The sequence below is a fragment of the Chionomys nivalis genome, chromosome 17, assembly GCF_950005125.1.
Source record: "Chionomys nivalis chromosome 17, mChiNiv1.1, whole genome shotgun sequence".
Classification (NCBI taxonomy): domain Eukaryota; kingdom Metazoa; phylum Chordata; class Mammalia; order Rodentia; family Cricetidae; genus Chionomys; species Chionomys nivalis.
Window position 1 is genome coordinate 56,311,018 of NC_080102.1, and position 27,066 is coordinate 56,338,083.

The 27,066-nt window shown below is 48.4% G+C and overlaps 1 protein-coding gene across 9 annotated transcripts; it reads left to right on the plus strand.

Annotated features, from left to right (window-relative positions):
* The first annotated feature begins 4,095 nt into the window (after window positions 1-4,095).
* Window positions 4,096-26,941, plus strand: Prpf40b (pre-mRNA processing factor 40 homolog B). Of its 9 annotated transcripts, none has more exons than XM_057791260.1 (26): window positions 4,096-4,278; window positions 11,508-11,588; window positions 12,288-12,431; window positions 12,721-12,786; window positions 13,443-13,470; window positions 13,701-13,726; window positions 14,020-14,130; window positions 14,435-14,555; window positions 14,646-14,670; window positions 14,885-15,094; window positions 15,271-15,397; window positions 15,478-15,542; window positions 15,987-16,151; window positions 16,253-16,361; window positions 16,676-16,826; window positions 18,069-18,202; window positions 18,693-18,807; window positions 18,951-19,042; window positions 24,451-24,567; window positions 24,743-24,880; window positions 25,090-25,185; window positions 25,307-25,408; window positions 25,530-25,704; window positions 26,011-26,072; window positions 26,162-26,305; window positions 26,388-26,941. In XM_057791260.1, the coding sequence occupies exons 1-26, from the start codon at window positions 4,276-4,278 to the stop codon at window positions 26,478-26,480; spliced, it is 2,700 nt and encodes an 899-aa protein (XP_057647243.1). In that variant the 5' UTR covers window positions 4,096-4,275; the 3' UTR covers window positions 26,481-26,941. The 9 variants fall into 9 exon arrangements, with proteins under 9 accessions (XP_057647243.1, XP_057647248.1, XP_057647246.1 ...); XM_057791265.1 differs by having other exon boundaries at window positions 26,392-26,941; XM_057791263.1 differs by having other exon boundaries at window positions 25,307-25,396.
* The last annotated feature ends 125 nt before the right edge of the window (window positions 26,942-27,066 follow it).

Below are 27,066 nucleotides of genomic sequence, written 5' to 3' on the forward strand. Positions count from 1 at the left end.
AAACAAAAACAAAAACAAAAAAAAAGAAGAAAATGAGGGACCATGTGATTTCTTGGTGAGTACAGGAACATGCCACCAAGCCTGATGACCTGAGTTCAATCCTGGGACTCCACACACAGGAGAAGGAGAAAACTGATCCCACAGCTTGTCTGTGAGCACACACACTTGTAGAAGGAGAGGGCCGCTTGTTGGTTCCCTGCCACTTAGCTCCTAAATAATCACACAGAAACTGTATTATTTAAATCACTGCTTGGTCCATTAGCTCTAGCTTCTTATTGGCTAACTCTTACATCTTAATTTACATCTTAATTTAACCCATCTCCATTAATCTATGCATCGCCATGAGGCTTACCAGCAAAGTTTCAGCACATCTATCTCAGCAGGGCTCCATGGCGTCTCTCTGACTCCACCCTTCTTTCTCCCAGCATACTGCCTAGCCTTTCCTGCCTAGTTCTGTTCTTCCCTGCCATAGCTCAAGGCGGTTCTTTATTCATTAACCAATAAAAGCAACACATAGACCGAAGGACCTCCCATACCATACACTAATATACAAATACAAATAAATTAACAAAAGAATACAAACAACACAAAGTAAATGAACAACAACAACAAAAGAGTAGCTAATGATTAATTCCAGCAAATAATGAGAATTTGTATAGAAGAGTCGCATTGACTTTCTTGCTTGGCTCTACTCTGAGCAGCAATTGCAGTGTTGTAAGAATTGACAATTAAAATCAATTAAAAAAAGAAAGAAAGAATTGACTATTAACACTCAAGAAAAATATTACAGAATTGAATTTGGCAGACAGAAATTATAAATGATGTATAAGTTATGAGAAGGGAAGGGGAATGAGCTAAATCCTTATATCTGCCCCTATTGTTTCTGGGGCTGAGGCAAGACTATAAATTAACATTCATATACTAAATATTTCAATACTATAAGCCAACAAACTGTTAAGGAAAACACATTCTAAAATTTAGTTTCACAAAAAAATTGATCTGGAAAGGCCAGGTTCTAAATTGGAGTTCTGGACTCTGCAGAATTCTGCAGGAGAAAATGGCAGTGCCTAGCCCCTGGTCCTCCCTCTTAGCTCTGTCCTGCCTTGAGAACACCTCACCAGGGACCAGTGGTCCCTGGCTTGAGCTTATTTCTGCAAACAGCTGCCCTTGGTCATTCCCCGGGCCCAGGGATGCCCATATCATCTGCATGATCTTCCTGCGAAGGCATGTGGGAATCCAACAGGAAACAGGAGATGGCCCAGGAAACTGGGTAGGGCTTGTACTGGTCCTGTATTCGAAATATCACCTGTAAGGAGTAAGTAGCTTTGGTCAGGATATCTTCTTGGACTACCAAGGATGAAGCTGGAAGAGGGTCGTAGATATTCCAGACAAAACACAACAAACAGCACAACAGAAAAACCACTAAAAGATGTAAAAATGGTTGTTTCCAGGGAGAAGATAAACAAGGCAACGGCCTGCTGTTTGTCTTGAAATTTTTTTTTTTTTATATATTTGACCTTTAAAAACAGTTGTCTTGCCAGGAGGTGGTGGCACAGGCCTGTACTTCCAGCACTCAGGAGGCAGAAGCAAGACAGATCTCTGAGTGCAAGGCCAGTCTACAGAGCAAGAGCCGGGACAGTCAAGGCTTGTCTTGAACCAGCCAAAGCCCTCCCCGGCCCCAAATTGTCTGCCCAGAGTGATGGCTCATATTGTAATTCCAGTACTTGGGAGGCAGAGGCAGGACTGTGAGTTCAAGGCCAATCTAGGCTGTAGTAAATTCTAGGTAAACCTGGGCTATATAGTGAGACCCTGTCTAAAAAGAAAAATCCCCAAACCACGTGAAAACAACAAAATCATGTATTTTTGTGTTTAAATGCCTCACTAAAATGAAAACAAAATAAAACCTAACAGTTCAGTTGTGTTCTGTTTGCAAACACAAGGACCTGAGTTGCCCAGAAGCCTTGTGAAAAAGCTAAGCGTGGCAGGGTAAGCTTGTAAACCCAGCACTGGGTCGCAGAGACAGGTAGATCCCTGGGGCTCACTGGCTGGTCAGCCTAGCCTACTTTGTGAGTTCTAGACCAGTGGTAGACAGTGTATAGGGACCACCATACACTAAGTTGTTCGCATGCACTCACACAAACGTGCACGCATGAAGTCCTGGTTCAATCTCTGGTACTGAAAAGGAAATTATTAAATGTGACTTGCAAAGTTTATGGAGGTCTGATGTGATGAGGAGGCTAAGAGCACTGACCTGAGCTCAAGAGCTTGAAGCTAGCCTCATCCACATAACAAGGTCAGGTCTCAAAAAATGTAACCAGGGGCTGGAGAGATGGCTCAGTGGTTAAGAGCATTGCCTGCTCTTCCAAAGGTCCTGAGTTCAATTCCCAGCAACCACATGGTGGCTCACAACCATCTGTAAAGAGGTCTGGTGCCCTCTTCTGGCCTGCAGACATGCACACAGAAAGAATATTGTATACATAATAAATAAATAAATAAATAAATAAATATTTAAAAAAAAAAAGTAACCAAATTTCATGGACCCTCTGAACCACTTCTGTTGTGCCTCAAGTGCTCAAGAAGCTTGTAAACTGTGGACCACGCCCTCATGTTGCATCTAGATATTGCTAAACTGTTAGTTGGGCACGGGGTGATGCCCAACACTGCTGCCAATAGCGAGTTCTCTTCCCCCTCACGTAAAGCCAGATGCTTGACTGTGCTGCAGAAAAATATCAGAATAAATGAAAGTGCAGTAAAAGTTGAGTTTACCAAGACAAGGGAGAGGGCTCCCAAGGGCGATTGCATCCAGGTCTGACAAAGGAGAGAACTGATTCCTACAGGTTACACTCCACATACTTGCCCCAGTACAAACACACACACACACACACAAGTTCTTTTAAAAAAAAAAAATAAGGGAAGCCGGGCGGTGGTGGCGCACGCCTTTAATCCCAGCACTCGGGAGGCAGAGGCAGGCGGATCTCTGTGAGTTCGAGGCCAGCCTGGTCTACAAGAGCTAGTTCCGGGAGAGGCATCAAAGCTACAGAGAAACCCTGTCTCGAAAAACCAAAAAAAAAATAATAATAATAATAATAATAATAATAAGGGAGAGGCTGGAGAGATGACTCAGTGGGTAAAGACAATTCCCAGGGTCCAAACAGAGGACGGCGAGAACCCACTCCAGAAAACTATTCTCTGACCTCCACGTGGTGCGGTGGGCATGTGCCTCCCAATAAGCAAATGAAATAAAAACAAGAAAAAAGATAAGGGAGAGGCACTTCAGATTTAAAGTACATAGAACTTTTATTATTTGAGATGGCTTCAGGAAAGGCATATCAGAACCCAGGGGAAGGGCTTCTTCCCCCCTCCTCAGTCCGCCTTTTCCTCTGATATCTTGCCTGAAGAATTAAAAAAACTTTAACACAGCTACTGATAAAGCCGAAGTTGTCTATAGACATAAAGAGGTGTTCGCCTGACTCAGGCTCAGGAAACTGCCTCAGTGCTGAGGATCGAGGATAGGCGTAAGTGTTACTAGAGGAAACGGGAAAGTTCCTCACCCGGACTTTGGGGGGCAAAGATGCAATGCATCCAGCCCTGGCTAGCAGTCGTCAGTTTCTAGCCCACGAACTTCACCTTTGCGTTTCCTTATCTGAATAACCGAACGTTCATGTCACATTATAAATATTATGGAGCCCGATTCCAAAAGTAACCTCAGGGTTGAGCGAGAAAGCACGTGTGCACTCCAGGACCGGCCAGTCCAGGGGATTTGTCGGCCGCGCCCAATACACGTGGTTCCTGGAACAGGTGTTCAGTTAATAGTTCCTGAATGAATGACATAAAAAGTACAGAAAATAGACATGAAAAAAAAAAACGCTCTGTGTGGAGCACAACGGTGCCCTACAGGCGGGCGGAATGACCGTCTCGGTCCGGTCCCGAATCTTGGGGAGGCCTCGGAGGCGCGGGCGGCGCCGCTAATCTCGGCGCTGCTCAGCGCAGAGCGCGCGGGCACCCAGAAGCCGGAGCAGACGCGCCCCGCCCCCGGGGGCGGGCCCAGGACCAGGCACGCGGGGGCGGGGCCTGGCTCTCCGTGCCGGGGGCGGAGCCGGGTCGGGCACACCGGGCCGGTTGGGGGCTCCGCTCCTCGGCGAAAGCAACCGGAGCCCCGGCCACGAAGGGGTGCGACCCCCCACGGGCCCCGCCCTCCCGGCTGAGGCCCGGCCAATCAGAGCTGTTCTTACTGGCGAGTGGGCCGAGCCGGCCCAGCTGCTCTGAGGCTCTGGCATGGTAACGTCCCCGCGCGGGGGTGGAGAGGCCCGGGGCTGTCCCACAGCGCCTCCTGCGGCCCGGGCTCGGGCCGGGGAGGCCGGGGGGCCGCCGGGGTACCCGGGACCCAGAGGGAGGGGGAGGGGACCGAGGGGTGAGGAAAAGGAGCTCAAGAGGGGGGTGGGGGCGGGGATTTGGGGTAGAAGGGGCGGGGAGGCCATTATGGAGCCTGGCGGGGGTGTGCGGCCGGGGGCTGAGGGGACGGAGAGCGGAGGCTCTGTGAGGAGGGAGGGATGAAGTGAAGGGTGGGTCTGTGGAGAAAGGTCGGGGGAGAAGAGAGGGCGGGAGATGGAAACCAGTTACCTCTCCTGGGCTGTTTGGCGTGCCCTGTGCCCCTCCCCCAGACCCAGGCTTGTTGCTGGAAGCCCTGGGTGCCCCTTAGGACCACAGGGGACTCCCTTCTTTCACTACCCATTCACAAAACCTTGTCTCCTGAGGTGAGGAGGGAGCTTCTGAGGAAAGAGAGACTCCTGGTTTTCACCTCAGAGCTGGAGTAGCTAAGAAATGGACACGCAGAGGCCCCTTGGTCCCAGCCCTGGTTCAACCTTCTACAAACTAGTAACTCTGTGTGACCTTGGGCAAGTCACTACCTTTTCTTTGGGCCTCGAATTTCCCATTGACTTTTAAGAAGGAAAATGGGCGAAAATGATACATTGGCTCTCCACCAGTTCCAAAGGGGGCGGGTTTAGAGGAGGAGATTTAAGGTGAATGGATTCTAGGATGCGGGAAGCATGAAGTAGGAGAGGAAACCCTCGGTTGGACTGGAAAAAATTGCCCGGGATTTGCGGGTAGGAGGAAGTTTAAAGCTTGCATGGCCTCGTCCTGCTGGGCCTGGGTCTTGGAAATCCTGTTGGAGGAATGGGAGAGCTTTGTACGTAGAGGAAGTTGAACCCTGACTCAGAACATTCTTTTCTTCCGGCGAGTGAAGAGGTGATGGGGATCAGAAGCAACACGAAGTTGTATTCTAGAAAGCTCTCCAGGCTCTTTGGGGGAGCGGAAGAAATGCTAGGGCGTACACACCAGAGTAGAGGCTAGGAAGGGGCTGGGGGGAAGGGCTGGTCCTGTCTGGGCTCAGCAAGTCAGTGGGTGATTAACCAGTGCTTCAGCTGTTGTTTGCATCACTGTGCATTGAAACTGGGCCTTGTGGATGCTGGGCTAGTGCCTCGGTGCTGAGCTACATTCCCAACCCAGTTTCTGAGAAGTGTACCTCCTAGCCTTCATTTTATAACAGTTCCTTGGGTGAGTGAGAGTTGAGTCAGACCAGGCCAACCTAGGATCACCTGGCTGTCTGAGAATCTCAGGATTGTACGAGGATTGGGACGAAAAGAAAACATTGGAGACAAGGCTAAGAAATGTCACCTGCGGCCCTATCCTTCCTTCTGGGAGGCGGCTTTATGGGGTCAGACTGCTTGGATTCCAAGCCTTCCTCTACCATTTAACCTCTTAGAACCATAGTCAAGTAATCTGTCAGAACTCAGGGGATAGCTTCTAAAGTGGTTGTGAGAATTAATGAATGTTTGGTGTGATTCTGGCTCATGATAAGCAACCAGTAACCATACCTGTTAGCTGTTATTTCTAGTCTCTTCCCTCTGATTCTCTATTCTTGTTCTCTTTGTTCTAAGATACCCCTTAGGTGAGGGCTGGGATGTTGTCTCAGGATGCTTCCATTGGTCTCCATGAATAATATATGATGACCAGATGATGAGGTGTCTCATTTTCATTATGACTCCCCACTCACTGAACGTGTGTTATGTTCCAGGGAAGCCCAACAAGTCTGCTTCCCTTTAGTTTCTTTCCTTTTGTCTTCTTGCACTGTCTACTTCAGAGTTCACTCAGAAGATAAGCAACCCAAAATTGTACTGGTATTGCAGCCCACCGGTGAGAGGAGCAGGTTTTTCAGGGAAGAAACTTATGGAAGGGAAGGCTCTGACAGTTCCACAGGCCTTTACTTTCCTCCCATTGCTCTGTCTTCCCTGGGTAACTGATTGAATAGGCCAGTGTTTGAATTCTGGCCAGAAGTCTCCATCCTAGTGTGAAGGTGATCATGCACGGTTAGCTTTCTGTCATGTAACTTTTCCCGTGAGTATTTCATACCAGCTCCCTTTCCCTAAGCCAAAGCATCTCCACTATTCTACATGCTTCTGTCACAGACTGCTCAGAATTTGTACAAACACGTACAGGCAAACAGTGTTTTAGGTTGTATGCAAAACCCCACCAAAGTTAGGGATGAAACTGTTTCATCAAAGCATTTCAGGTGGAAGTATAAAAAAGAGAAAACAGCCTGGGGAGGTGGCTTAGTAAGTGCTTGTTATGCTGGCATAAGGACTACAGTCCAGATACCCAGAACCTACAAAAATGCCTACTTCCTGCAATTCTAGCCTTGGAGGGCAGAGATTGGATTACCAGAGCAAGGCAGCTATTGAGGCTGACTGTACCATGAGCTCTGAGTTTGATTAAGAGACTCTGCTTTCCTAAGTGAATGAAGTGGAAGATTGATCAAGAATGATTCCCGCTGGGCGGTGGTGGTGCACGCCTTTAATCCCAGCACTCGGGAGACAGAGGCAGGTGGATCACTGTGAGTTCGAGGCCAGCCTGGTCTACAAGAGCTAGTTCCAGGACAGGCTCCAAAGCTACAGAGAAACCCTGTCTTGAAAAACCAAAAAAAAAAAAAAAAAAAAAAAAAGTAAAAGAATAATTCCCAACATAACCTTTGGGTCTCTGCGTGCTCATGCGCCCCCCACGTCTTCAAACATTATGAAATGGAAAAAGAAAGAAAGGTTACTTCCAAAATGTAGGGAACGCCACGCTGGAGTGGAGAGGGGGGTAATTTCAGAACCCAGCAAACATTCAGAGGTGCACGCCGCTCTGCAGAGTAGTACACTGTATCCTGAATGGACGAAGACTGTGTTGGCGGGGGGGGGGGGGGGGGGGGGGGGGGGGCGTGTAGTAATGTAAAAGTCACCCAGTCATCTTGAACAAAACAAGACGGTAATCTAACAGTTCCTATACAGACAGCACTAGGAGAGCCCCCGGGGATGGCCAGAGTGTGGGATTGGTTATATGGAAAGGCTTTGGATGGTAGTTGGAGAAAAAAATATTTTGTTTTTCGAGATTGTTTCTCTGCCTAGCTCTGGCTATCCTGGGACTTCCTCTGGAGATTAGATTGGCCTCAGATTCAGAGATCTACCTACCTTTGCCTCTCAAGTGCTGCGATTAAAGGCATGTGCCATCATGCCCAATTTACTAATTTTTTATTGTGAGATAGGGTCTCTCTATGTGTCTCTGGTTGTCCTGGAACTCACTATGTAGACCCAGCTAGCCTTGAATTCACAAGAGATTTGCCTGCCTTTGTCTCCCAAATTAAAAGCGTGTGCCACCAGTATCTGACAGTAAGTTGAGGAATTTTATGGGGTACGCAATAGGCACCACAGTGCATTCTTAAGATGAGGTTGGAGTCTTGCCGATTTAATCATTGCAGGAAAGGTAGGTATGAAGAATATCAGCTTTCTCTGACAAACATTGCACTTCTAAGAGAGGCAAATTAGATTCAGTTGGGGCTCATCTGAAACCAGCTGTGGGACTTTAGCCATGATTTACCTTTCTCACATGACAAGAGCAGAGTATTGGTATGCGTAGTGGCACTCCTGTGCTGGAGGTGGAGGCAAGAGGGTCAGGAGCTTCAGACTAGTCTATGCTACAAGACCAAAACTAAACATTGGCACATGTCTATAATCCTAGCACGAAGAGTGGAATATATAGTGGGTTCCTGGACAGCCTTATTATAGAATGCTACCCTGTCTCAAGGTTGAGGGGGTGACTTGGGGGCGATTTTTGGGTCTCTTCAGGCTCTAAATTGTATTTTCTTGATAGTAGGCCTTACCAGTAGCTCTCAGGTTTGGTGGGACTTAACAAGACCAGTCAAGTCAAGAAACAAGTATATATTCCAGTCTATGACTGCTCCCACCTAAATTTTTTTTCTAAAATTTCTATTACTTATTTTGGATGAATGCACATGTGCGACAGTACATGTGTGGAGGACAGAGGAAAAGTCGTGGACGTCAGTTCTCTGTTTCCACCATGTGGGTCCTCAGGCCTGAAGGCAAGTACTTTAATCCACTCAGCTGTCTCATCAACTCATTTATTGATTTTTTTTTTTTTTTTTGAGGCAGTCCCAACAGCCCAGGGCCTGGTATGCACTATATAGCCCATACCGGCATCAAACTCTGGATCCTCTCTATGTCCACGTGCTAGGATGACAATGTCAAGCCACCATGCTGAGTTTACCTCTGCCTTTAAGAGTTTTCACTGTAGTGGAGTTGTACTAAATATTTTAGTTCATTAAATCTAGCATGTGAGTATCCATATTTAGAGTGGTGCCACATGAGACAGCACATCTGGAATTACACTAATGCCTGTAAACTTCCAGTGGGTGACTCTTGACAGGAAGGGGTGTGCTGTTGAGCATATAAAGGAGGGCTTGGGCTAGTGCAGTGGGCTTTTGTGGGAAATGTGTGTTGGCTGTGAAGTGTGTATAGAACCTAGGAGAGGTGATCTGTGCACAAGTGAAAACCTGAGATAGGAGGAGGCCTGAGTATGTCTGGAGCACAGAAGACGGGTATGGAAGAGGCGGGGGCTGGCAAGGTCATTGGCAGCCTTATAGAGCTGACTGGATAGGGCTTTGCAGTTCACTCTCAGTAAGGAACAACTGGAGAATTTGAAGCTGGTGCTTATGGGCCTGAGGTACATTTTGAAGAGTGTATTGTGGGTACAGTTAGAAAAGTGGATATGCGGAGAACAGTTTGGGAGGCCACATAGATCAGATGAAAAATGTGGGTTGGGGGAAAATGGAAAGGAATGCCTAGATTGAAGAAATCTTTTGGAGGTGAAACTAAGAGAACTTGGGCTGTATTATCGGGGATGCTATAGGAAGTAACTCCCAGGTCTATCTTGGGCAGGGCTGGATAACACAGGGGCCTGATGAGACTCAAAGATGATTACCTGGTAGGTTAAAGCAGCTCAGGGAGGAAGAGTAGAGCACAACATTTGATTTCCTCCCATGGCAACTCGTTTCTGACATTCCATACAGATAAAATTTCCAGAGAACAGGAACAGTGCCCTTAGTTGAAGACAGAGAATGGGGTCAATTGCAGTAGCTTGGCACATAACTACTTAGGACAAGGTCAAAGAGATATTTCTAGAGATGAAGGTTAGAAAGCATTTTTAACTGTCCGGGCCTCCTCAGAATAGGGGTAACTGAGAAGCAGTTGTGAGGCGGCTCCTGCTCCTCCAAGCTCCCTAGAACCCATGCTGCTTCTCGGCTTCCAACTAGGAAGAAGAGCAGCTTTTAGCTCCGTCTTTTTGAGAAGTGTATGAGCTGAGTGTGGGCACACCTCTAATCCCAGCATGCAGAGGCAGAGGTAGGAGGGTCTCTTGAGTTCTTAAGCTAGTCTGGTCTAGAGAGTGAGTCCCAGGGCAGTAAGGGCTACATAGTGAGACCTTGTCTCAAAAACAAACAAGCAAAACAAAACCAAAAAATGTGTTTGTCAATGCACTGAGGCCAAAGGAAGACGACATTTTATCCATCCCCCTCTGACTTATTTGCTAGAGATGGCCTCTCACTGAGTTAGGCTAGCAGCCACCAAGTGCTAATGATCGTTCTGTCTCAGCCCTTCACAACACGGGGTTACAGCCATTCACAAATTGTGTGCATGTATTCTGGCATCCAAACTCAAGTACTCATGCAGCAAGTGTTCTTACCTACTGAGCCATCTCTCTAGCCCCCAAAGTATTTTAAAAATAAGGTTTATTTTGTGTATTTAAGGGTTTGCTTGGATGCATGTCTGTGCCTGGTGCTATTGGAGACCATGAGAAGGTATCAGATGCCCAGGAACTGAAGTTATACACAGTTGTGAGCTACCATGTGGGTGCTGGGAACTGAACCCAGGTCCTCTGGAAGAGCAGGCAAGGGCCTTAACTGCTGAACAGTGTCTCTAGCTGCCCCCACCTCCAAATATTTTTGAGCAAGTAATAAAGCCATATAGTTAAATATTTACAAGACACAAAATTGCATACTGTTAAAAGTATTTTCCCTTCTGTCTTTTGTTTCTCTTATCACCAACATTTAAACATGGTAAAGCTTCACTGCACCTTGTCACTATATCATAAGGTGTTGACATTGATCCATTCTTATTTATGACTAGTGTTCCATTTTATGTTTGCGTATGATGAATCTTTACTGATGGATATTTAAGCTTATTCTCATCTGTGTTTATAAAAATGAAGACTTTGTTCATCTATCATTTTATGCATATCTACAATATATATAGAGAATGACATTTTAGAATAGGAAATTTCATAAAAATTTGCTTCATTTGTTTTAAATTCATCCAGTATTTATTGAGTACCTATTATGTGTCAGACCCTGCGGCAGGTACCCGGAATCCAGTCTTCAGCAAGTCATGTGATCCCTGCTTCTGTGGGATGGCATCACCCTCTAGGAGGGCAAACCATGCCCAGGCAGACATTTTAATAAAATTGTGTACATGAGGAAATTAAGGACGGGGATCAAATAGAGAAGAAATTGGAGAAAACCACTTTAAATAGTGTCATGTGTTCAGCTGCAGGGAAGACAGGACCGCTTAGAACAGAACCTATGTTCATGTTCAGGGTTTGTGAAGGAAGGGTAGCCATCAGAGGTGAGGAGGATGGTCCACTTTGGGAGCAGAAGTGGATGCAGGTGGATGAGTGAATATGAGTCTGGGTAGAAGGAAGCTGGTTGTAAAGACCCAGGACTGTAAAGGACCAACAACAGCCTTGGATTGAATCTTCAACCCAGTAATTTGAACAAGGGAAGACATCAACCCCTAACTGGCTTGAGAGAGGTGCAGGAGAATGGATTGATGTCATGGGAAGAGCCAGATGACTGTAATAGAGCCTTCTGTGACTCTGCTTTGGCAAAACCGGAACTCCCCAAATAAAGATGACATGAAGGCCTCTGTCAGCTGGCTTTCTGGGCTAGCACAGGAGAGCAGAGTTCTTCAGGGCTCAGGCTCAGAATGGGCGGGATGTGGGGCTTGGAAACTCCTTCCTGAACTTGTGTTTCTCTTTCATCCTCATCCCTCTGCTTTCCTTCTGCAAAAGTCCATCTCTGTGCCCATCCTGGGTCCTATGACTTTTCTCTCCCTCAACAGTCGGTTCCCGATTCTGGTCCCCGGCCCCCAGCAGCGCCTGCCCCCTTCCCACCGGGGCCCCCCATGATGCCACCACCCTTCGTAAGTTTTATGTGTTTCCCTGGGCTTGGCTTTTCCAGCCTGCACCCTCAGCCCCCACCCTACCACTGCTGTGTTGCCAGCAAGAACCTGTACCACACCCTTTGGTATTTGGAAGATGGGTGGTGTTGAGCACTGGGGTGGGGAGAGCTGCTGCTTAAGCTCTAGTCCATGAAGTACAGGTCTCCCTTTTGCTTTGTCCTGGGGATAAGAGGGGCTGGAAATTGGAGAAATGGAAGGGAAAGATCCCTAGTGGAGTGAGGGCTGGGGAGGCTTCTTTCTCTTTCACTGTTCCTTACCTGTGCTCTTTACAAAAGCCTCTCAGTTTTGGGCTGCAATAGCATTGGTGGTCATGAGTTAGAAAGGGATGGGAGGCAGAAGCCTGGGATTCCTGCCTTCTCCTTTTACCTGAAGGTCTCTTGGGGGGAGTACAGACTCCCCAGTCTGGTACTGTTCCCTTGTCCTTTTCCTTGCCCTCCCCAACTTAGGAAGCTGCGTGCTTACCATTGTGCCGGGAAATCCTCAGTTACTTGTCTTCCTCAGTAGTGAAGGGGGAGACAGTGATGCCCTTTACTTCTCAGATGGAAGCCTTGGAGTCACCTCTTGGTCAGGATGAGGGTTGGGGAGTGCCTGACATAGGTGGTCTCTGCCATAATAAGACAGTGTCCTCTGTTCAGTGACTTTTTCTTTCCTCATTTCCAGATGCCCCCTCCAGGGATCCCACCTCCTTTTCCTCCAATGGGGCTGCCCCCTATGAGTCAGAGACCACCAGCCATTCCCCCAATGCCACCTGGCATACTGCCCCCAATGCTTCCACCAATGGGGGCACCACCACCACTTACACAGGTAATTGTTCTTTCCATGGGGATCTTTAGCTGGGAAAGAGATGGGAGTAAGCATCTGGGCTTTAGAAATTGGAGAGGGAAGGGAGCTTTGGGCCAGATTCATCAGTTTGTCTGCTGAGTGATTAAAACAGTTCTCAGGCACGGTGAGTATCCAAAATCTGGAGATTGCTTGAGATTGTGCCCTAGATCAGGGTTGGAGCCACAAAGAGATCTCTCAGGGAACCTTACTCAGAGATTGGTCTGCCTAGCCTTTACTTACTAACATTGGCTGCTGGTCTTTTTATCTATAGATACCAGGAATGGTACCTCCAATGATGCCAGGGATGCTGATGCCAGCGGTGCCTGTCACTGCAGCGGTAAGCTCTAGGGGCAAGTAGGAAGCAGGCTCTGTCTTGCACTCTGTGGGTCTGACTTGGAGTGCATGGATGTGGACTTCTGTTCTCTCCCTCCTACTATGTCTGCTCTGGTCCCTCGCAATATTCCTCACATTTAAATCCTCGCCAGCCACATACTCAGCAGTTCTAGTTTCCCACTCGTCGCCAAAGGCAACATGTTCTCTCGTTACCTCTCGGGCCACACCCAGCACCCTTAAAGAATCACTCATTCAGGTACTCCTGCATTCTAGACATGCTAAGAAGGTTTCTTCATATCACTTCCTCTTTGCCTCTGAAAGAGGCAGTGGCACCTTCTTGTGCTGTTGCTCAGTGTAGAGGAGTCTGAAATGGGGTGTAGAATGTTGGCATCTGCTGTGAAGAGATGGATCTCAGGAGCTGACTCAACAGAGTACTCTTACTGGTGGAAAACGAAGAAAGGACTACCGTGCGACTCCTCCTGTGGGGCCTGAGAGTCACAACCCTGGTGGGGTGGAGGGAACAGGACTGTTAGAAGGCAGAGATCCCTGGGAACAGGACACACAGATCCTGGCCTGGCCTGCTTCTCCATCCCCCATGGCCTGGGTCCTGGGGGCCACTGGGCTTGGCCCCAACCCTTCCCCCTCCTCTTTCTTCGGCAGACGGCTCCGGGTGCGGACACCGCCAGCTGTGAGTCTTCTGGGGGCCTGCTCCCCCCAGGCTCGGAGGTTGGGGGGCACAGGGGAGAGGGGACCATGGACTGGAGCCCACGCTGGATCATGCCTGTTGGGATGCCAGGGATTTTGGGATGTTGATGGGATCAGGGGTTATTTATGGGACGGAAGAAGGGAGGAGTAAGTGGGGAGAAGACAGGGGCTTGGAGTAGGCGCTTAGTAGGTTTCCTTTGACTTCTTTTCTAGCTGCTGTGACTGGGACTGGCCCTCCGGTGAGTGCTTTTAGCTTAGGTCTCTGGGTAGAAAGTGGGAGGCTGACTGGGTGGTGGTGGGGCACACCTTTAATCCCAGTATTTGGGCAGGTGGATCTTAGTGAGTTTGAGACCAGCCTAGACGACAAAACAAGTTCCAGGACAGCCGGGACTGTTACACAGAGAAACCCTGTCTCAAAAAACAAACAAAACAAAACAAAAAAAGGAAAAACAAGTGGGAGGCTGATGGTTGTCTTCGGGTGAGGAGTTTTAGGGAAAGGAGCTTGACCACGATTCTGTGCCCCTCCCCCCAGAGGGCCTTATGGAGTGAACATGTGGCCCCTGATGGGCGCATCTACTACTACAACGCTGATGACAAGCAGTCCGTGTGGGAGAAGCCCAGCGTGCTCAAGTCCAAGGCGGAGGTCCTAAGCGGGGCTTTCTGGCTCTTTCTTTTAGTGTCTCTGACCCTTTCCAGTCCTTGGCCTTCCTTGAGTCTCTGTAACCATACTCATTGTGGTTCCTCTGACCCTAAGATCCCTGACTACCTCCACACACCTTGGAATTCCCTCCCTAGGGTCTTAGGAAGTCCATTTTCCCCCATCCAGGCAAGGCCAGGTGACAACTAAAGACGACTACTGTATCCTCTATTCCCTGGGTCCCCTTAGCTCCCTTGACGGGCTGGAGAGCTGCCCAGCAGCTGATGTCTTCTGACCTATCCTCTTACAGCTGCTGCTGTCCCAGTGTCCCTGGAAAGAGTATAAGTCAGATACAGGGAAGCCGTACTACTACAACAACCAGAGTCAGGAGTCCCGTTGGACCCGGCCCAAGGATCTGGATGACCTGGAGGGTGAGGGGTCCTAGAGGTAGAAGGGGAAGACTGGGCAAGGCTATTTGGAGTCCTTTGCTATTCTGTGACTCTTATCTTTTCCCCTTGCAGCCTTAGTCAAACAAGAGTCTGCCGGGTAAGTGACTTGAACATGTATCCTTCCTTCTTGGAGCACTTGTGGGAGGGAGTGAATTCAGTTATCCTTCCTCAATGGGAGGAGAAATCTTATTTCTTTATGGGGTCAGCTGCTTTAGACTCAGTCTTCCCCAAGCTAGAGCAGTTGGCCCACACGGCCTTCCTGTCCTCACTTTGATACACCATCACCCTTTTGGCTTATCGCTTGCCTACAGAAAGCAGCAGGCCCAGCAACTGCAGACCCTACAGCCACAGCCACAGCCACCTCAGCCACAGCCTGACCCTCCACCTATACCTCCTGGTCCCATCCCGGTGCCTATGGCCCTTCTGGAACCTGAGCCAGGTCGAAGTGAAGATTGTGATGTGTTGGAGGCTGCCCAGCCCCTGGAGCAGGGGTTCCTGCAACGGGAGGAGGGCCCCAGCAGGTGAGAACTGCTCCTATGCATTGCAGCCTCTTTCTCTTCAGAGACTTGGGGGGACATGTGAAGAGCTGAGCACGGCCCCTGAAGGGCTCCCTGGGGAGTAATCATTGCTGAAAGTGAAGGGCACTAGAAACTATAAGGATTGTGGGTCTTGTGCCTGAGTCCCTTCTTCTCTCCAGTTCTACTGGACAACATCAGCTACTACAGGAAGAAGAAGAAGCTAGGCCAGAACCAGAGAGACCTGGCCTCAGTTGGAGCAATCGGGAAAAAGCAAAGCAGGCCTTCAAAGAGCTGCTAAGGGACAAGGTGCTTGGTGTGGGCTTCCAGGGAAGGCCTAGGGGGTGTGGAGGTGGGCAGGCTCCAAGACCTATGCATCTCTCTTCCAGGCTGTCCCTTCTAATGCTTCATGGGAACAGGCCATGAAGATGGTAGTCACTGATCCCCGTTACAGGTAGGCTTGAGCAGGAGGGGATAGTCCTTGTTCGTGAAAGCAACTGGGCCGGGAACTCCCTGAGATGTTCAACTCGACACTCAGGTCCAAGTGGCTAGGGTGGGGTGCAAGAGAAGGAGAGCTAGAGTAGCTCCAGAATGAGAAGAGGAGAGGTACAGCCATGCGATACTTAGTGAATGATGAACTATAGGGAATAGGGGCTCTAACTAGACCGGTGTCTGATGGTGACTTGAGAACACCTAAGCGAAAGGGCTTAGTATTTGTTTCTTCCCCTCCCTACCTACTCACCCTTACCCATATTCTGGACGCCTGTATACTAAGTCCACACATGGGTTCCAACTTGGTGTTGTGGAGGCCTTTCCCCGTGTCTTGAGACCCTACTTCATGGGTTGTGCAGGCTAATTCAAGCTGTGTCCTTCCCTGTCCTCACCTTGTCCACTCTAGTGCCTTGCCCAAATTGAGTGAGAAGAAGCAGGCATTTAATGCTTACAAGGCACAGCGGGAGAAGGAGGAGAAAGAGGAGGCCCGGCTGAGGGCCAAGGAGGCCAAACAGACCTTGCAGCATTTCCTGGAGCAGCATGAACGCATGACCTCCACCACCCGCTACCGGTTAGACAACTGTATTAGGCTGGGCTGGGGCTCTGGAACACTAAGAACACACAGGTCCAGGCTTCTGTTTCCTGTCTACTCATAACCCATGTGCTCCACAGGCGGGCAGAACAGACCTTTGGGGACTTGGAGGTCTGGGCTGTGGTCCCTGAGAGGGATCGAAAAGAGGTTTATGATGATGTCCTCTTCTTCCTGGCTAAGAAGGAGAAGGTAATGGTTATAATCACTGGCTGGATTCTCCTAGCCCTCAATTTCCTGTAGATCATGGGTGTTCACTTCTCCAGGCAGCCAGTGTCCCTTCTGAATTGGAAGCTGGTGTGGAACTTTTCCCTTCCTTATTTCTGCACTGGGCCAATAGCTCCAGATAGGGAGGGCAAGAAGGATACTGATCTATGACGTGGAATTCCTCCCCTTTCCTGGGACACTAAAGTCCTGAGTCTGGCCTCCTAAGCTTTTCTAGCTACCTCCTTTTCTTAGATCTTCCTTTGCCAGCCCTGCCTCACTTTCATCCCATGGCTTTCCAGGAACAAGCCAAGCAGCTTCGACGTCGAAATATCCAGGCCTTGAAGAGCATCCTGGATGGGATGAGTAGTGTCAACTTCCAAACCACATGGTCCCAGGCCCAGCAGTACCTCATGGACAACCCCAGCTTTGCTCAGGACCAGCAGCTGCAGAGTAAGCTGTCTCTCTGCCCTTTCTCCACTGATTTGAGACCTTAGAGCCTGCCCTGCCTGTCCTGGAAACCCTCCCTTCTGTCATTGCTTCTCCTGGACTCTGGGGTCCAGATGTTTCAGATTGCCCCTCTGGTTTGCTGCTGTATCTGTCTGTGTGGTGCTAGGGATGGCACCCTGGCCCTTATATATATTTTACATCAGCCTTTTTTTTTTTTAAAAAAAGAAACATGTTTTTATTTAGTGGCACTGAGAATTGAACCTAGGTCGTCAGTTAGGCAAATGCTGTACTGCTGAGTTCTACCCCCAGCCATAGGGTTCATTGTTTACCTAAACACGTGTGTCTTGGAAAAAAATATGAAATACTTGGAGATGATGGTATCTATAGCTCAAATGAAGATGGTTCTAAACTGTCTTAGGATTGTGGGCCTTAACTGTAGTAAGGAATTGCTGGCTTGTGGTTATTGACAGAATAATTCACCTTTTTTTAAAAAAAAACTGTTTGACTGTATTTCCCAATACATTCCCCCATCCATCCATCCATCCATCCATCCATCCATCCATCTATCTATCTATACACACACACAGACACACACAAATATTCTGTCTGTCTGTATGCCTGCAGGCCAGAAGAAGGCACCAGATTCCATTTTAGATGATTGTGAGCCACCATGTGGTTGCTGGGAATTGAACTCAGGACCTTTGGAAGAGCAGGCAATGCTCTTAACCTCTGAGCCATCTCTCCAGCCCCAATATTAAAGCTGCATTAAAGCCGGGCGGTGGTGGCGCACGCCTTTAATCCCAGCACTCGGGAGGCAGAGGCAGGTGGATCTCTGTGAGTTCGAAACCAGCCTGGTCTACAAGAGCTAGTTCCAGGACAGGTTCCAAAACCACAGAGAAACCCTGTCTTGAAAAACCAAAAAAAAAAAAAAAAAGCTGCATCAAAGCCTGACTGACTTCCAGTTCCCTTAAGATGTGATGCCTCAGATTCTAAGATAAACTAGGTTTAGATGGTAGTTTGTACAAGTTGAATTCATCAGTTGAGTACTTTGCTGATTTTCTCCAGTGCAGTTAATAAATACTCCTGCCCAAGAACCACCATTAGTGACTGCTCCCATATAGCTGTACTTCACTTTTCTCCACCCCCTTGAGAGCACCTAGCACCCACAGGGGAAGACTTGAGAAATGGGGTCTGAAGGGCTCTCCCACTGATATGGTGCCTGCTGAGCTTCTTCCCTGCGTGTAGACATGGACAAAGAAGATGCACTGATCTGCTTTGAGGAGCACATCCGAGCTTTGGAGAGAGAAGAGGAGGAAGAGCGGGAACGTGCCCGGCTTCGGGAGCGGCGCCAGCAACGGAAGAACCGAGAGGCTTTTCAGGTATCTTCCTGTTCTTGGCGTCAGAGCTTGGCTCAGTTCTGCTCTAGACCACAGCCTCTCTGTAGTTGTCTCTCAGTGAGGTTGTCTGTTGACTGGCCCCTTTCACGTTCCATAAGACCACTCTGCAGGAGTGCCCCTCCAGGGGCACTGCTGGTACCACCCTCAGACGTGGGTGCCAGCTAGACCAAGTGTTTTTCCCTTTGGGTGGAGTCAGACAGTTTGTTCTCAGCTTGGAAGCAGTAGTAGTGGGTTGACTAAGCTGGTCATAGTAGGAAATTGAAGCCAAGTTAGAAAATTGTGCTGCCTGCAGGTTTCTGCTTTACTGCCTCTAGACTGGCTTATTTATTCTGTTTGTATATTCATGTTTCCTCCTTTTGTAGTGCCTTTGCCTGTGTCTCCGCGTGTCTGCCATTCCCTTCCCTCCTCCCTAGTCCCTGGCCATGATTCCCTCCCTATCTCATTCTCCTATCATTGGCCTTTCCCTGTTCAGACCTTCCTGGACGAGTTGCATGAAACAGGGCAGCTGCATTCCATGTCCACCTGGATGGAGCTGTACCCAGCAGTCAGCACTGATGTCCGCTTTGCCAACATGCTGGGCCAGCCGGGTAAGGCAGCCAGGCTTTCCCTTGTCTGGTCTGGCTTCCTACCTGCCAACCTCTCTGCACCCCACTTCCTGGCTTGTCCTTGACCCAACCCTGGGCCTTGGGAAGCTGCCGCCCGCCAGGCCCCCATCTCTCCCTTTCTGCAGGCTCCACTCCTCTGGACTTATTCAAGTTCTATGTGGAGGAGTTGAAGGCTCGATTCCATGATGAAAAGAAGATCATAAAGGACATTCTTAAGGTAAGAGAGCCTGGTGTAATGGATGGACAGAGGCAGAGTGTGTGCGTGAGCCACACTCTAGACCAGGATCCCTACTTCAGATTTTTCAGAAACAGGGCATCTTTCCCTAGGGATACAAATAGACACATTTTTTCTAGCCAGATGTAGTGATGCATATCAGTATTCTCAGCACTTGGGAAGCTAAGGCAGGAGGACTGCCACAAGTTCAAAACCAGACTGAGCAATAAAGGGAGTGCCAGCCATGTTGATACCCTGTGCCAGAAAAATAAAAATCAAAGCAACAAATCATTTTCTGTTCCTAGAAGCTCATGACCTAAAACAAACTTAAGAAATATTAAGTGTTACTACAGAGACAGATATCAGAAGAGTTGAGTGATCCAGTGACCTCACCTTCAGGAATGAGTAGATGGAAGAGGCAGAATGATGTAAGCATAGGGTGCTGCAGGAGCAAAGGCAGAATGATGTAAGCATAGGGTGCTGCAGGAGCAAAGGCAAGTGGGTGGGAAGGGCGTAGTAGGCCTGAGAAGCAAGCACAGCTAATTGTAAACTATTACCCCCACAGCTATGCCCCTCCCAGCCTGTAGGGTGTTTTGAAGAATTTGGAATTTATTGCTAATATTTTAAAATCAGATTTCACAAAAATATGTTTTGTTTTGGTTTTTGAGACAAGGTCTTACATATCCCAGGCTGGCCTTGAACTCCCGGTCCTTCTCCTTTCACTTCCCAGTGCTGGGATTATAGGTGTGCACCACTAAGCCTGGCTTCACATAAAAATCTGGATCTTCAGTGTCTCTTGCCAGTTTGGATGATCTGTCAGCACTGGTCTCGTTGTGCAAGGCATGCCATGGACACTGGCTGAGATGCCACTGCCCTCTTAGAAAGAGGAGAGGGTGCGGCGTTCTTTCCCTCACTACTCTTTACTGCCTTCCTCGCACTGGCAAGGTCAGCTCCGGTCCACTAGCCCATGTGCCCTGTCATTTTCTTTACTGGAGAAATAGTTGTCCCTGTCTGTACAAGTTACAGATGTGAGTTAGTGAATGAAGGGAGCTTTGTGCTCCAAAAGGAGAAGTGTGTTTCTTTATGGAAGTAGGTGGTATTCTAATATGTAATTCTGTTGGTATTCTAAAAGAAAACACTATCTGGGGCTGGAGAGATGGCTCAGTGGTTAAGAGCACTGACTGCTCTTCCAGAGGTCCTGAGTTCAATTCCCATGGTGGCTCACAGCCATCTATAATGAGATCTGGCGCCCTCTTCTGGTGTGTAGGTGTCCATGGAAGGAATGATGTATACATAATAAATAAATCAACCTTTCTTAAAAAAAAAAAAAACCACTATTCTAATTTTCTAGTAAATACTGTATGTATTTGAAGATATCCTCCAATACAATGACTATCAGCAGGGCTTGGGGTCAGAGTCCAGATGAAGCCCTTCCATGGTGTGTGAGCTTTTCTAAGCATCAGTTTCCTTGTCTCAAAAATGGCAAGTGTTCCACCAAGGGACACCCAGTTACTGAAAACAGTGACTTGATGTCCAAGTTGAGAGGGACATGAGGTACTGTTAGGTAGATCACCTTATAAAGCCATGCGTGTTGATTGTAATGCAGTCACCTGTTTAATATGAACTTAATAAACCAAGTGTTCATGTGTTTAACCCCAGTGGAGGTTGAGAAAGGACGATGGTGAGTCAGCCTGGGCTACACAATGGTCCTGTCCCTGAAGACCTGAAAAAACCCCGAGTTATGTTTCAAAATTACTTTCAAGTGAGATGCATCTTGTTGTCCTGAGATTGTCTCTATTTCTCTGGAACCACATGCCCACTAGAGCTTTGCAAAGGGCTTTGGGTGCTAAAATAAGATGCTTAGATTTTTATATTGTAAATGATAGCTCATATGGTTGTGGAGAAATACTTCACAGTTTGTCTGTATCCTTAGGGGAAGTGGTAGTGAAAAGGTAGGAGTTTAGCTCCTCAAGCCTTAAGATCTTAAAAGTGATGACAGGTACTTGAGCAACATATTTTAGCTCACTCTTGTCCCTGGACTTGATCCCAGTACTGTCCTGTTATCAGTGCTTTTTGATACAAAGGTTGGAGAACTGTATGATGCCAGAGACTGTGTTAGCGGGAAGGAAGAGGGTGGGGAGGATTACTAGTCAGGCAGCTCTTGCAGAGTCTAGGTGGCAGATGAGACAAGATGCCACAGATTCCTTGTAAACACGTGCTGAGGCCCAGCCTGAAGGTGGATCTTCCCTTATTTTCTAATAGAAAAGCTTATATCTCTTGTGCATTGAGGTGCTGTTGAAGGTTTTTATTAAAAAATTTGTTAATAGCTGGGCGGTGGTGGCACACACCTTTAATCCCAGCACTTGGGAGGCAGAGGCAGGTGGATCTCTGTGAGTTCGAGACCAGCCTAGTCTACAAGAGCTAGTTCCAGGACAGACTCCAAAACCACAGAGAAACCCTGTCTTGAAAAACCAAAAAAAAAAAAAAAAAAATTGTTAATAAAAGTTGGGCTGGGCATGGTGGCAGATAATTTTAAATCCAGCACTTGGAAGGCAAATAGGTAATCTCTGAGTTCTAGGCCAGCTTGTTCTAGAGTGAGTTCTAGGACAGTCAGGGCTACACACATAGAGAAACCAGTCTTGGAAAAAATAAGTGAGAGTTGGGTTGGTGAGATGCTTTAGTGGGTAAAGAGCATTGCCACCAAGCCTCATGGCCTTAGCTGTACTTGAGACATCCACAATGGGAGAAGAGGAGAACCAATTTCACATATGCCATGGCACATGAGTGTCCGCATATACACATGGAAAATATTTTTAAAATGTTAAAGGTGACTTTTTTATGTGTCCCTCTGACCTCATTATTGATCAAAGGGTTATCAAGGTCACCAAGAACAGGCTTAAAAGTGTTTTCAAGTCTGATGAGAACTCTGACATTCATAAATAAATAGATAGGTAAGTAGATAAGTAGGTAGATAGGAAGATGGGAATATTTAAACTCAGTGGGATAGAACCACTATAGTAGAAGTGCCAAATTATTTTGTGAAGTTAAGGGAAAGGTGCAGGGCAGGCAGTGAATGGCAGCACTGTTTTAAATATTAAGGATTTTAAGCAGTGATAGTTAAGCAGAAAGAACTGTCTGTAGGGTGAATCTCTGTGAGTTCAAGGCCAGCCTAGTCTACAGAGCGAGTTTCAGGACAGCCAGGACTACACAGAGAAACCCTATATGGAAAGCAAACAAAACAAAACAAAAGGGCTTCAGAAGACAAGCATTCCTGAAGTAACTTTTAAAAGCAACCTGGGAGCAGTAAGAAACAAAGCATATAAATATCTTATACAGGGTAATCTTGTAAATTATAAATACCTATCTTTATTAAATAGTTAACATTGGGCCAAAGTAACTGGTATAATGGCCTGCTGGGCTCCTGTCTACACCATCTGAGAAAGTGGTGTGGTAATTTTGGACAGTTCCAATTTCTATTCCTTCTTTTGGGCTCCCAGTTTAGGAGGCCAGGTGACCTTAGGAGTTCCTGTGGCCACCCACAGTCACATGGACTGCAGGAGCACCTCTCATCGCCTAGGACAATGTAGGGCCCTGAACTTGGAGCAGATAGAAGACTGGAGATCTGGGCTAGAAGATGAACGATGAGTATGGGAATTGTGCATTAGAATAGCAGTCTGGTATAGGTCTGAAAGTCAGCAGATGAGGGGTGAAACTGCCAGGGAGAATGTAGATCAGGTTAGTTAAAAAAAAAAAAAAAATAGCCAGGCGGTAGTGGCACATGCCTTTAATCCTAGCTCTTGGGAGACGGTGGATCTTTCTGTGAGTTCAAGGCCATCCTGGTATACAGTGTGAGTTACAGGACAGCCAGGCTACACAGAGAAACCCTGTCTGAAAAAACAAAAACAGAAATGAATAATAATGAAAATAAGGGCAATCCTCAGGAGGGAAGTGACAAGAAAGGTCAGGATACAGGAATCCTGGAGAGGGCGCTGCATAATTTCATAGAAAAGTAACTTCCGGCTGTTTATTGGCTGAAACCTCCACAAATTTATCTAGTGCTTCTGAGCCTCAGTTTCATCCTCTTTAAAGTGGGGATAATCTATATACCACATTGTAAATTTTTAAAAAACATCAGGTGTCTTGCTTGTAACAGGCTCTTGATAAATGCTTATTCCTTTTTTCCTATGCTGTGTCCAAGGAATTGAATGTCAGGAAAAGGAACAGCTAGTTTGAGAAGCTAAATGCAGGATGGAGGACTATTCTAAGTAAAGGGAGCTGTGCCTTGGGAGGACAGAGAAGAGGGTGTAGTCAAGCCTTCCCTAAGGAAGAAGGTGCTAGAGGTGATGCTTGCTACACAAGCATAGGGACTTGAGTTTGAACTCTCACCACCCACATAAAGTCTGTGTATGTTTGCAGCCCCATCACTGAAGCAGGGCAGACATGATCCTAGCCTGATAGTTTAGCCAAAATGGAGACCACAGTCTCAAGGGAGGTAGACTGAGTTGTACACCCAAAGTTCTCTGGTTGTGTCCTCACTCGCACAGAAAGGATGTCTTTGGAAGGGCTAGAGCCTTGACTGAGAAAGGACTTCTGGGGAAAACAAGAGTATATTCCTGATATCAGCAAGCAGGAAGACTGGAGGAAGCCAGCTGTATGGAAGGACAGGAAAGTTGGCCTATGACAGTATTCCATTTACCTCTCATGTCAGCTTGGCCATGTGAGATTACTCTCCTTCACCTCAACTTCACTGAGACATGGAGGCTTTTGGACGAGAAATATAGAGCCTGACCATGTGCCTAAGGCAATGGACATGTTTTTAATATTGCTGGAGAGTTACACACTCTATAGCCAACATCTCTTCCAGGAACTCTGCAATCAGGGTGGGTATAGTGCTCGAAGCACAGATTTGGGAATTAGACCTGAGATACATCAGATCAAGTGCTTTCATTCTTGTCTGCGTAAAATTAGAGACCTACTTAACAAAGAGAGCAGGAAGGTTAAAGGAGAAAAGTGTCAAGCACTCTGCAGAAAACCTATTACAAAGCACTCAATACAAAAGGCAGAGGGGGTACAGATGTTAAGAATGCATGGCAGCTTCCATGAGCAGCAGGAAGGCCCAGCTGTGGTCAGAGGAACAAAGACGTAATTGTGAAAAACTCAGTCATCAATCAAGACTGTGAAGAAACTTCCTGACTTTCTTGGCTCCATATGAACCCACACAGGTTGGAAGGGGGGGGGGGTGGAGTTCCTGTGAGGTGAAGACTTAGCGTGGTTTCCAAGGTGTGTCACAAATCTTGAGGGTACTCTGTAAGGGCAGAGGCTTGAACGCCTTGCAGCCTGATCCTTTGTCCTATTGGCCTTGGGTCTGGGCCCGTGGTGCCTCTGGCCTTCACGCACTGCTGTGCCCACAGGACCGGGGCTTCTGTGTGGAGGTGAACACAGCCTTTGAGGACTTCGCCCACGTCATAAGCTTTGACAAGAGGGCTGCTGCGCTGGACGCAGGCAACATCAAGCTGACCTTCAATAGTGTGAGGGGATGGGCAGGGCTGGGTGGTTCTCTCAGTTATCCCAGTGTCTTGTTCCTTCTCACTACCCTGCTGTTTATCTTGGGTTTGGGGAATGATGGCAGGAGTCCAGACCCCACCTTCCTACCTCTTTAAAGTATGCCTGACCCTGTTCTCTTTCCCTTTTCCTTTCCCTCAGCTGCTGGAGAAAGCAGAGGCACGGGAGAGGGAACGGGAGAAGGAGGAGGCACGAAGGATGCGGCGCAGAGAAGCTGCCTTTCGAAGCATGCTGAGGCAGGCCGTGCCTGCTCTGGAGCTGGGCACTGCCTGGGAAGAGGTCAGGAGCACAGCCTGGCCCCACTCACCCTCAAGCCTGAGGGCAGCGGAGCTTCTCCATCACTGAGGGCCCACCCCAGTCACAGCACAAGCCCTGGGCCAGCTCCAGTTCCCTTCCTTCCTCTGCCCTAGCCCTGCCCAGTGCTCGTGGCGTGTCCAAGCTGGGCCAGGCAGGGCCTGGTCTGATCAGCAGTGCTCTCCCCGTTCAAGGTCCGTGAGCGCTTTGTGTGCGACTCAGCCTTTGAGCAGATCACCCTGGAGTCGGAGCGGATCCGGCTCTTCCGAGAGTTCCTGCAGGTGCTGGAGGTAAGGCACTTGGCCACCCTGATCTGTGTACCTGGCCAGCCAAGGAAGGAGACTGAGGGTATCCTAGAAAAGGGCTCACTGAGACAGGAAGGCAGGTTCTCACCTCTCCCTCTGCCTCTAGCAGACTGAATGCCAGCACCTCCACACCAAAGGCCGAAAGCATGGCAGAAAGGGCAAGAAACACCACCGCAAGCGTTCTCACTCACCCTCAGTGAGTTGGCAGGTAGAGGGCGTAGGGGAGACTAGACCGTTTCCTTACTTGGCTCTGGACTATGTTCCCAGCTCCCAGGTGAGGGCTTCTGGAGGACAGAACTCTAGGATGACTATGTCTTTTATCTGCTCAGGGTTCTGAGTCAGATGAAGAGGAGCTGCCCCCACCATCCCTCCGGCCTTCTAAGCGGAGGCGGCGGAACCCCTCAGAGTCTGGCTCTGAGCCCTCATCCTCACTTGACTCAGTAGAAAGTGGGGGTGCTGCCCTTGGAGGACCAGGGTCCCCATCGTCCCACCTTCTTGGGTCAGGTAAGCAGTTTCTAGTAGCCTGGGAGCTAGAGGACTGTTGTCCTGACTAGAGGCAGAGCAGGTCCCAGACCCTTTGTAGACGAGGATGGGAGAGCCTGGCCGTGGAGCCACACTCCTCATCCCTGCCCAGGCAAGGAGCTGGGTGGAGGAAAGGAAGCCAGAGTCAGTCTTCCTCAGACAGGAGCCAGCATCTACAAGCAATGTACAGGGATGATCATGATCTTCTCTCTCCTCCAGTGGGATTTAGTATTATTATAAGTAATGATATATATTATTTTTATTTATATTTTTATAATAAATCTATAGATCATGGTCTTCGGAAAGCCAAGAAACCAAAAAAGAAAACTAAGAAGAGAAGACACAAGTCGGTGAGTAGTTCTCCTGAGATCCTGGAGTCTGTTTTATCTGCCTTTCAGCATGCTGCTCAGTTGCTCAGATGGACTCTGAACTCTTACAGAACAGTCCTGAGAGTGAGACAGACCCTGAAGAGAAAGCTGGCAAGGAGAGTGAAGACAGAGAACAAGAACAGGACAAGGACAGGGAACTCCGGCAGGCAGAGTTCCCCAACCGCTCCCCAGGCTTTGGAATCAAGAAGGAGAAGGTGAATGGAAGGACCTGGCTTTGGCCCCAGCCTGGGACACACTGTATAGGGGCCTCAGGTAAGCCACATCTTTGCTCAACAGACAGGCTGGGATACATCAGAAAGCGAGCTGAGTGAGGGGGAGCTGGAGAGGCGAAGGCGGACGCTCCTACAGCAGCTGGATGACCACCAATGACCCCGCGAGCTCTTTCTGCCTTGGGACTTCATGAGGCAGTGGCTCCAGGGCCGTCCTCACCATCTGCCTCAGACTCCGTCTGTCTGGTCTGTGTCCACTTTCCCTAAATAACCCACCCCAACACACTACTGTTAGCACCTCTCAAGGTTGCTCTTGGTGTTCAAGGGTCCCCTAGTTCTCAGAAACTAGTGCAGCCCTTGCCCTTAGCCCCAGACCAGAGATGGGCAGTCTATACCACACGGGGTGGGTGATGCCAGTAGATAAAGTGTGAGAAGGGGTTTCCAGGAAAGAGACAGGCTGGTGGACACAGCCTGGGTGGCAGAGGGCAGGGTCCTCACCCTCTAGCATCAGTGCCTGCTCTTGCCTGACCTGGCCCTGGGGCTCCACCATTGCTTCCTCTACCCCTGGGACCTGTATGTGTTCTGTTTTTGTTTTTTAAATAATATTTATAACATGATCCACAACTATTTTGTCTTCTTCATGTGCTAACCACTGGGGACCAGCAGAGGGCACTGCTGTTCTAGCCTCTTCTTTCCTGTGTAGTTAAGCCCACCCAGCCAGGCTTCCCCAGCCCTCTAGGCTCATC